General features: G+C 34.4%; 1 protein-coding gene across 1 annotated transcript in view; it reads right to left on the bottom strand.

Moving 5' to 3' along the window:
* Positions 1-12,061, bottom strand: part of LOC127876625 (afadin- and alpha-actinin-binding protein A-like) — a 97,490-nt gene that overhangs the window by 35,479 nt on the left and 49,950 nt on the right. The window contains exon 4 of the mRNA XM_052421968.1: positions 9,500-9,668. Coding sequence (XP_052277928.1) covers positions 9,500-9,668 — 169 coding nt within the window. The remainder of the gene's footprint in view (positions 1-9,499; positions 9,669-12,061) is intronic.

Here is a 12,061-nt window from a genome sequence, read left to right as displayed (position 1 = left end):
GTTCTCAAAATGGGTTTGACATTTTTGAAGTTTCACTTTAATCTTTTGATAAGAGGTTTGTGCCAAGAATATTAGATATTTTATGTGAACCAAACAACAAATCCACAGAAAACGGGCATTCAAGAAATGCCGCAAAATCACTATTTGAGGATCAAAATGCATTATAGGACACTATGACGTCAATATGCATTAAATATAGTTTACATAACCATAATCCTAAATCATCAAGTGACAAGTGAAGCACCTCAAAATCTTCCATTAATGGACACCAATAAAAGCTCTTACAAGTACGTCTAGGAACATGAAAAAGCATAAAATTCTGGTGTTTGTTGGAATGAATGAACCGCAACAATGTACACAAAATGGCTCTAGTTCCCATGTAATGAAATTAGACTTTTTTATGTTTTATAAATAACTTGTTACCATGCAAGCTTGCTGAAAAAATAGGGTGCCAAAAACACTTTGCTTAAAGAGCCTAAAATGCGCACTTATTACACTTTTTGTCATGAAGTACTTGCAAAAGAAGGATTTAAATCAGAGGCTCATGGTTGCTCTCCTGAGACTTCAGGAAACTAAACTGCTCGCAGCAACTTTTGAGATGTTTTTGAGACCTTTTTTTTTATATTTCAAACTTGGCAAAAACAACAACCAGAGGGTAAACATTTGTTCTACTATAGCCATATAAGGAAAAATGCCCCATCCCCTGGCCTCCATGTTTTTGGACTAAAAAATGCTAACAAGATTTAATATAGCCATATAAGGATAAATGCCCCACCCTTAACAGCCATGTTTGTCGACAAATCACAACCATGTTTTGACTTGGCCAATTATCATGACAACAAAATGTTCTCACCAAGTTTAATAAAAAATGGACTATAAATGTGACATTGAGAGAGTTAACAAGGTTTAATTCCCTTGTGACTATGAAAGTTTGGTGAAAATTCTGTGTCTACTGTCTGACTTCTAAATTGTTTATAATGGACAACAGACTAAAACATATTGAAATCACTCATAATTTGCTTGATATCATTTCTTTTTCAACACACTGTCTTTCTGCAACATCATTGTCCATTTGAGTATATTTGAGATATGTGTTTCTTCATATTATTGAAAAAGAATTACTGACACAAATACTGTCCAAGAAACAATTTAAGTCAAAAAGGTGCCAATTATGCCTGGCCGCCATGTTTTTCATGTTTTCAATGTTCTCACCAAGTTTAACAAAGATTGGACTATAAATGTGACTTTAATAGAGTTAACAAGGTTTAACTATAGCCAATATTATAACAAAAAATTTCGCACCCCCTGGTGGCCATTCTTTTCAACCAACCCGAACCATTTTGAAAAGAATAAATAAAGGAAGCAAATGTAATAATAAAACAATGCAAATGTTATGCAATAAAATATGACAATATAACCATCTTAGTCTGTTTTAACAACTTATATCAAGTTTCATTTTAGTTTTTAATTCAGTAACACTAGTAAAAGAACACTCAATTCTGACTCTGTACTATGAGCTTAAAAGGCCCTTATGTGCTCACCTTAGACCCACAGAACTGAACTGTTTTGAGCAGTACTTGTGATGTGTGTGTAATAAATGTGGTGTCTGACCTTGCTTTTTACCCAGAACCATTTTTGAACTAGGATGAGATTTCAAAAGAACAAATTTTTAAATTTGTTAGGATAAAGATTTACGCTGATTTTGCAATAAAAATACTTATAAGAGATTAAGCAAGGCTGTAACATAAACTGCACTATTCTTGGTGGCCATGTGTTTCAATCGATAAAAAAAATTCAAATAAATTAAATATATCATTTGAAACAATCTTCTTGGCAAATGTCATTAAGATTTAACCAAAAAATGTGACAGCTATCATTAATAAGGTTTCACTATAGCCATATAAGAAAACTGCCCAACAGAGTTCCCTGGCATCTGTGATTTTAATTTCGGCCAAGATATTATAAGAACAAATTTTCTGAGCAAGTTATCCCATTTAATTATGCTATTGGTATCTCCAGATAATGTTGTCAATGGTTTCTTAGCTTAAGTTATAACCTATTGCTCTGTTAATGACAGTTTTGTACAAGTACACACCTCAAGCAAAGTCCCGAGTGTGGCAAAATTCCAATATATATTTTCTGCATCTTCAAGTTCCAAATGAATCAGTACGAAATCTCTCAGAAATGGATGCATTGTAATAAACGATCATATAATAAATTTGTCTAACTGTTAGGGTAATGGACATCTGGTAAAATTCTGACCCTTGAGGACATGTTATTTCAACAGTATTTATCATGCAGAACACAGATATGATTTCTTTTTACAGATCATGTGTAATTATGATTTGTCAGAATTCTATTAAGATCAGCTTTCCACAAATAAATTTAAATTTGAATAATAACATTTTATTTCAACACTTCTGCTTAAAATAAAAACAAGTAATGAAACAAAGATAAATAACCATTATTTTTTCACTCATTATGCAATAGAAATGTCATAGAAATGCCAGCATTTCCATCAGTTGACACCAGTTTCCTTTTTAGAGTAATTGAAGAACATTATTATAGGATGCTGGAACACGTAACTAGTCTGCTTGTGCATGATCTATCTCCAAGCAGAGTCATTCCATGCTCCCACATACAATCATTGCCATCACAATAAAATCCTACCAGATTTGGTAGGATTTTATTTTATGTTTAAGTATTACATTATGAAAAATAGTTTCTTTGTATGCCCCTGGATCGAATGATCGGGGGTATATTGTTTTTGGCCTGTCTGCCTGTCTGTCTGCCTGTCTGTCTGTCTGTCTGTCTGTCTGCCTGTCTGTCTGTCTGTCTGTCTGTCTGTCTGTCTGTCTGTCTGTCTGTCTGTCTGTCTGTCTGTCTGTCATTGTATGTGTCACAAACTTTAACCTTGGTCATAACTTTTGCAATATTGAAGATAGCAACTTAATATTTGGCATGCATGTGTATCTCATTGAACTGCACATTTTGAGTGGTGAAAGGTCAAGGTCATCCTTCAAGGTCAAAGGTCAAATATATGGCTTCAAAGTGGCGCATTAGGGGGCATTGTGTTTCTGACAAACACATCTCTTGTTTTTTATATTTTGAAAATAGTGTATAAGTTTATGTTCAAAACAAAAAATAAGTCACCTCATTTTAAAAAGAGTCAAAATAACAACAAGAAAATAATTGTACCACATGGCGTGGCTATCATAACAGGGTTGGTTATAACAGCAGGGATTTGATCCAGCTATGCTGGTTCCATTCTGATTCATCAATTATAATTATTGAAATTTGATTTTAAAAAAACGTAGCAGACAATCCTCATCTTAAGAATGAACATTGTGATTTTTAAAAGCATTTTCTACTATGTACAATAAAGAAGAGGGTTTATCAGAAAGAATACTAAAAATTGGCATTACAAACATTTTTATAATTAGCTTAATTTAAATCCTGATATTACAACAGCCGATAAAATGTTTTTATGATGATGTTGCTACAAGTTAATTAAGTATTATTTAAATTGGATGGTTATTCAAAATGTGCCTCCTAATTATGACAACAAACATTCCCAAGCAGTTTGCAAAGATTCCATGAAAAACTACAAGTGATTTAGTGGAAATTGCAAATTTCACCATTTTTGTATCAAAATTTGAAGGGCAATAACTCCCAACTGCCTTGTATGAATTACCTCAATATTGAACTTTATAGACTTGTAAACAAACATTTCCTGAAAGTTTGGTGAAAATTCTGTGTCGACTGTCTGACTTCTTAATTGTTTATAATGGACAACTAAACACAGCAAAACATATTGAAATCACTCATAATTTGCTTGAAGAGAGAAACAATTTAGTACAAAAATTTGCTAATTATGCATCGCCATGAAAACTTCCTCACACTTAATAGAAAGCAGAATCTCCCAGATCCTAGTGATTTAATTTGGCAGTTGTTATGTGGCATAAATCAAGTTTTTTTCCGATACAAAAGAGAAATTTTATCCATATGGGTTTCATGTTCTGTATTCTGCACATAATTCACATAATCATGAAATAAGTCCAAAGAGCTAAATCAGTCACCTGTGTTTGGGTACAATTCTTTACAAAACGATTCCTTTTAACAATACATTAACTTTGAAAAATAAAATATGTAAAGTAAAATGTTGAAGTACGATATCAAAAACAACCCCAATAAAAGAAACAAAATCTGACTTATTGAAGAAACAATGCTTAACAAGAGCTGTGTAACAAATGTGGCTAAAACTACCTCTGACCCTTTGTCACAGCCATCCAATCGCTCAGGGCCAGGGCACATAGCTCAAAAACAAATTGGTGACTGCACCTTAAAATCGTGTCTTTCACATCTACACCTCATTTTGATGACATGTGTCAAGATTCATTTCAATTCTGGACAAGAATAAACAAAATTCTCTCCACAAACTGATAACATTTTATGCTTCTACCATAAAAAGAACTCATTTAAAGGGCAAATACTCTGGAACATGCGGATTACTGGGAATGAAACGTGTCTTGCACATCTCTGCTCTTCATGGTTATTATATATTTAGACCTCAATTCAATTGCCGGAGATATAAGTAAGTAGTTTCCACCACAAACGTCAGAAAATGGTCCCAAGGACACATTACTTGGGAACATGTGGATCACTGTCTTGTGCAGCTACATTTAATAGTGATGAGAGATTTCAATTTTACTTCTTGCTTGTGAATTGAAGAAGCAGTTTGCTCCTCAAACTTATACAATTGAATGCAGACAGACCAACAAATCAACTCAAAGAGTAATTCCAAAACAACCCTCTTTAAAATAATTGAAAGGGATATCATATTTTGAATGACATCTATTACAAATGCGTTAAGGAAATTTTCAAATTAATAACAACATTTTTTGAAAATGGATTGTTTTCCAATCTATGAATTGTCCCATTTAAAGGAACTTGTTCACAGATTTTTTTTTTAAGTCTGCCAGTAAATGCTTTTAATTGATAAAAGAAAACATTGAAACTTTAGAGCTCCAGTATTAAACAAAAAACAATTTAAGAAAGACAAAAAAAAAACTAAGGAAAAACAAACAGTTTACGACATATAGACTCAAATCACTGACCTTTTGCTTAAAAAGCTATCCCTTCACCAATCAGCCATCTGGACTATTAAATGATTAGAAGCATTTGAAACATTTCATACTTCATATAAGCAAAACACAATGCATTTAGTTCAAAACATTAAATAGTTTTGTGTTTGTAACATTTTACAATTTTATCAATTTCTTATGATGTTAACTTATTATCAATTTGTTTTATTTATATGTACTTTCAGTTTGAGCCTACTTCATAAGCGTCATTTGCTCTCCATGATGTAGATTCTTCTTTTATTCATTGAATCTGTGACAAAAATTTGCAAAATGGTCATGTGACAATTGGTAAACATGTCCCTTTAATATAGCTAATTTACTTGCATACAGCAAAGTTATTATTGTAATAAAGAAACCTTAAAACTCTTATCTTTTTTATGAAATAATGCAGACTATTGCACTCAGACTAATAAATATATGTCTCTCTTGATTAAAGCGCTTAGCACCATTATATCCATACAGACAAGTTTGCACATAAAAGTATTACAGAATTTCTTTGCACTAGAAGTGCAACATAATTATAATGTTGATACAGACGAAAACCTATCAATGCAATGCAATTAATTTGTTTTATTTTGGCAAACATTGGTGCACTTTTGGAAAAAAAGAAAAGAAAGATCTTTCCAGAAAATAACGAAAAATCTAAATTGAAACAAATGTTGGACAACATCCAGCCAATGTAGTAAATATACGGAGATTTGCAAAGCAGTTTCATAGCATTTCAACAACAAAATCACACAAAAAAGGTGTCCATTGCTCACGGAGGCCCCCTCTAAATGCCACTTGAATCTTGACTCATAAATAAGTGTTGGGTTGTCAATTATCATTTGAATTGATTAAATAACAATACTAATTACAGATGTTCACAAAGGGAAATTACTCTAAAAGTAGGGAAGCAAAAGTTATCATTTGTATGCACAGCCCATCCCCTAAGCAAGAAATGTATGTCCAAATCGGGGCATTCCATTAAATATATTGGGACATTTGACCAAAAAGCGGGACACCTAAAACGCTTAATCATGCCAACTTAACTGCAGTCTGTTATCAGTATATTACTTACAAAACCTCTTTATTTTTGGCAAATATTGACGATAAAAGTGTTTATTAATTTAATGAACACAGACGTTCTTCATTTTCTGGAAGTAAACACACATGTGCACTATGCGGATGAATCCATAACCTGAAATGTGGGGCATGCTTCTATTACACTTCAACGCAATGTGCACACATCGAGCACTGTTTTTATTCAACCAATCATCTATTAACTCTAAATTTAGATTGATCCAATATGTACACATATTTTCTGAAAATCAGTCAAATACAAAAGAAAATTTATGTGAAACACCAATGTATATCTGTCAGCGCTCAATTTGTTGTTTGATATACAAAACTGGTATTTTGACAGGTTGTTTATAGCCTCAGGTGGTATAATACACAGAATACTGTGTAATAGCATCTTTGGACTTGATTTGGGTCATGAAATACAAAAGCAGTCTGCTTTTAATTCACTACGATGCATCTATCGCTAGCAATTAGCGACCCTGATCATAATAACACCATGGTGATAATGCCCGATAAAATCAATAATTTGCCGATAGATTGCTGATAAGGATTCAAAAACAACACTGGATCACTTGACTAGTAGTTATGGTTTGTTAATAGGGGGCAATAAAGGGATCAGCAATAGTAATCTAAGCCAGACAAAGCTTGAATAGCGAATTTTATTGTGACCTTATAGAACGTATGTCGAATTTTTACGAATGTCGGGACAAATTGTGTCACATCGGGGCACTGGGAAAAACACCCCAAAAGCAGGACTGTCCCGCCAAGATCGGGACCTCCTTTGAAGCTTCAATTTGATGAAACTTTTAGTTTAAGATATGCTCCAGACAAAAAATAAATAATAAAAAAAAAAGTTGGTATAAAACAACAGGTAAAGTGCATTGTCTAAATGCCAACCACAAATGCAATGAACCCAGGTTAGCCATTTTAACTATTCATTTTCTATACTTATTAAAGAATGCAATTACAAAAATTCAATACCACCGTCCAAAATCCAAGTTATAAGATGAAAACCATATAACTACTTTAATAACCCATTTAAGCCTAGTGGACTCTCCCATCCTTCTAATTTGGATCAATTTATTTCCAAAATTAGGGATGTCTAGTATATTTTTCTATATTTAAAATATTTCTATATTTAGAATATTTCTTACAGAAATTCCTTTAAGCAAACAGCGCAGACCCTGATGTGACGCCGCATCAAGCGGCGTCTCATCTGGGTCTACGCTGTTTGCCAAGGCCTTTTGTCTAGACGCTAGGCATAAATGGGTTAACAATGACCATGAGCTTGACCAGACTGGTCCAAAATGCAATCCCATGCTAAAACTAGATGTAAGCTTCATGTATCTACAAACAAAATTTCAGAATCATACCTCAATCCAAACTAGAGTTATAGAGCCAAGACATTTGGAAATGTCTTTAACCATTTCCCGCTCACAAGCAAAGTGAAAATGGCTATATTCAACTAACACAAAACAAGAGGGCCATGATGATCCTGTATCGCTCCACTGTTTTTTTTTAAAGCGTGCAATGCGCATGGGTTGAAATGTTCTCAAGCATGTGACTTCCTCTTTCTATCCATCGTCCCACTGGGCGCTAAAAGTTGGAAGGGTGAGCATTTTTATATATAAATTTGGCCCCAGGGGCATAATTTGAACAAACTTGGTAGAGAACTATAAGATGTCACTACATACAAAATTTGGGAGCCCTTGGCCAAATGGTTATGGACAGGAAGATTTTTAAAGTTTGCACAAAAGAGGCTTTATATAAGCATATGTTCAGTTTTGTGACCCCTGGGGCAGGGTCAAATTTGAGCCCAGGGGAATAATTTGAACAAATTTGGTAGAGGACTATAAGATGTCACTACATACCAAATTTAATAGCCCTAGGCTCTATAATTATGAACAAGAAGATTTTTAAAGTTTGCACAAAATAAGCCTTATTTAAGCATATGTTCATTTTTGTGACCCCCGGGACAAGGTCAAATTTGACCCCAGGGGCATAATTTGAAAAAACTTGGAAGAGAACTTTAAGATTTTAATACATACCAAATTTGGTAGCAATAGGCCAAATGTTTATGGACAAAAGATTTTTAAAGTTTGCACAAAATAGGCCCAATATAAGCATATGTTCAATTTTGTGACCCCTGGGGAACAGTCAAATTTGATCCCAGGGGCTTAATTTGAACAAACTTGGTAGAGGACTATAAGATGTCACTACATACCAAATTTGGTAGCCCTATGCCATACGGTTATGGACAGAAAGCTCTTTAGTTTGCACAAAATAGGCCTTATTTAAGCATATGTTCATTTTTGTGACCCCCGGGGAAGGGTCAAATTTGACCCCAGGGGCATCATTTGAACAAACTAAGTAGAGAACTATTAGATGTCACTACATACCGAATTTGGTAGCCCTAGGCCCTAAGGTTATGGACAAAAAAGATTTTTAAAATAGGCTTTATATAAACATATGTTCATTTTTGTAACCCCAGGGGCAGGGGCAAATTTGACCCCAGAGGCATCATTTGAACAAATTTGGTAGAGGACTTTTAGATGTCACTACATACCAAATGTGGTAGCACTAGGCCCAATGGTTATGGACAAGAAGATTTTTAAAGTTTGCACAAAATAGGCTTTATATAAGCATATGTTCAATTTATTGACCCCGGTGCGGGGTCAAATTTGACCCCAGGGGCATAATTTTAACAAATTTGAAAGAGGTTCACCCCAGGAACATTTGTGAGAAGTTTTATCAGAGTTGGACATGTAGTTTAGGAGAAGAAAATGTTTCAAGAAAAATTTAACGCACTGACGCACGCACGACGGACACAGGACCATGACATTAGCCCTGCTGGCCTCTGGCCAGTGGAGCTAACCAGAACAACCTGCAAATAACTCACAGTCTGTTAAGTTTTTATGCTGTTTGGTTCTCATCAGTATCTTACATGTAGGGGTGAAAATGAAGCCTTAAAAACTTGAAATATTAAAAAAAGTCTCTGATTTAATACAATTTTCTATAAGCTACAGACACGTTAAAATGGGGATCTGTCAGTGGTACAGATATATATCTTGAATGCTTTAACTCTTTCAGTGCTGTAACCGAATTTTGAAGGCCTTTGCAAACAGTTTGAATCCAGATGAGATGCCACAGAACGTAGCGTCTCATCAGGATCCAAACTGTTTGCTATTCTAATAGTATTCTTTGAAAAAAATCGAAGCACATGCTAATTTTAGAAATTAAGCAGACGACATTTTAGAAGATGACAAATTTCCCAGCATGCAAAGGGTTAATACCTCATCTTTCTCCGCCTTCAGTTTAGCTGTGATGTTCTTGATCTTGCTGTGCGTCTGTCTGTGTTTCTCCTGCTCCTGGGCCAGGTCTCTCTCCAGACGCTCCTTGTCCCCTCGCAGACGCCGAAGCAGCGTCTGACTCTCTGTGTTGTCACACGTTGAGCGGTGAAGTCTGTAAACATAAGAATTGATGTTATTTGAAGGACACCTAGGAATGAGATTACAGAATTACACCAAAAGAGAAAACACAAGGAAAGTATAAACTACAATTTTTTAAAACACCCATAAATGCTATGTTTTACCATGTTAATGAGACAGAAACATTTTTTCGGCGTAAGCTGCATAAGCCAGCTTTTCACCCTGACTTGACCTTTGTAAGTGTCCAATAAAATTCAAATAAAATTTCCCGCGGCTAGGTACGAATGAATACACTTCATTTATTCCATTGGCTGATTTGAGTATACCACCAGAACATTGGAAACATATCCGCGTCTTTGTAACACTGTTTTACTGTATGAAACAATTTTATCTCTAATGTAAAGGCTTAATAGATAGAACAGTTTTACACTCAATTCTCGACATCAATACAGTTTGTGCGTACACCTTTTATTTTCAGAGTATTACCAGCGCAAAAGCGTTTATACTTAAAAGGCTATGTTCTCATATTTAGTACTTACTTCCATATTCCTGTCAACATGTTAACATGTAAAAGTATAAAGAGCAGTGGAAGCGAGGCCTCACTTTAAAGAATTGCATTTCAACCCGCGAGGTTTCGGGTCAAGTCGCTGACATTCAGAGTTTATATACAGGTCATCACCGGAGTTCGCGGTCAGTAAAATAATCGTTATATAATAAAGACGCTATCCGTGAACTAGGTGACCTGGAATTTTCTTTAGACCAGAAATATGTTAAAAGAAGATATTCAGCAATATAATTATGGTATGTCAATAATAGATTCTTAATGTGTTTTCAACAATACAATAATAAATATTATTTTTAATAAATATAACAATAATTATTCCACCATATTGCCTAATGTACTAAAGTGATATTATGAGCATGTAACAGTTTATAGGTGTCTATCGCAACCGTTGATTATTTTTGATGTTTCTACTTCATATACACTTATAGTAATTAATGCAGCATCAACATACTAAAACAATATACCAGAAAGAGAAAAATAATGCATTTGAATATTAACCGTACTTTCGTTTGACAACTGATCGTGCGTTTACGAGTTGAACCTAAATTTAGTTTTAGTGCAGATTTGTTCATACAACACAAAGACACAATATTGTTTTACGGATCATTTCGGCTTACAGGACTGGGTGGGTCACGTAAGAATATCGAATATAAAATATATTTTTATAAACAACTGGTAGCAAGGTGAGTTGCAGATAATTGATCAGTAACCACATTTTAGCTAACTATTTTGACCTGTTAATTCTTTTCAGCTCAATTCAACAGTGCAAAATGCCCATAATATCACTTTAAGCATGAGCACGATGATTCTCGATACTGTTAATAATCGAATCAAATAGCAATGCCCGACAGACCACTAAAACAGGTTTGTTCTCGTGTGGCCGGTTGACTCATATGTTTAAATTTCACTTCCATTCTTCTTTTGGTTTTCTGTTTTGTATCTATAGGTTTATGACCAGCAATATGTTATAATGTAAAATAAGCCGCGAAAACTCCCCGTAACATCCCGTACTGCGTGTGATGCAGCTAAGAACTGCACAGAAAAAGACATTCGCTATCCTTGATCTCATTCATTAAACTATTTACGCCGTATATCTTTTTTAAAGATATTTCTTGTTGTTAATAAGCTGCAATGTGTTGAGTGTCAATTATGATCTTGGAATTTGCGTGGACGCATTGACAAACTTTAAGAACAGTTATTAATACTCTTTGTAATCTTTATAAAAAAGCCCTTGGTTTGTGTAACACAATGCCCCCTACTGCGCTGCTTTGAAGCCATATGTTTGTCCTTTGACCATGAAGGATGACCTTGACCTTTCACCACCGAAAATGTGCAGCTCCATGAGATACACATGTATGCTAAATATCAAGTTACTATCTTCAATATTGCAAAAGTTATGAGCTAGGTTGAAGGTTTGGGACACATACACAGAATGACAGACAGACAGGTCAAAAACAATATACCCCAGAACATTCAATCAGGGGGCATAAAAAATCACAAAAAATTATCAACTTGTTGGAACTGATTTAGATCTTTTGCAGTCAATTTACCTCATAAGAAATGCTACATTTTACCCTGACCACAAATTAAACTGTCAGACACCCATTCATGGTTCAAGAGATCTATAAATCAAAAAGTGACATTTTCTGGAGCAAAAGAAGGAAGCCATTAGTCTGCCTGTCAACAATCAGAAATACAATGGACAGAAAAGTGTTAAGAGGAACATTCATAGAGAGATGTATAAATCAAATGTAATTATGCTATACAGCTTCTCTTGCGGATTTTGTTTCATGTTTCAAAAAACTGCATTGCACGATATTATTGCAGCAGTTCTAGATTAAGACATTGAACATTTGATTTTT

This window comes from Dreissena polymorpha, chromosome 4 (genome assembly GCF_020536995.1).
Source record: "Dreissena polymorpha isolate Duluth1 chromosome 4, UMN_Dpol_1.0, whole genome shotgun sequence".
In the NCBI taxonomy this organism is placed as follows: Eukaryota; Metazoa; Mollusca; class Bivalvia; order Myida; family Dreissenidae; genus Dreissena; species Dreissena polymorpha.
The sequence above is the reverse complement of the archived record's forward strand: the minus strand, read 5'-3'. Positions and strand labels throughout refer to the sequence as shown.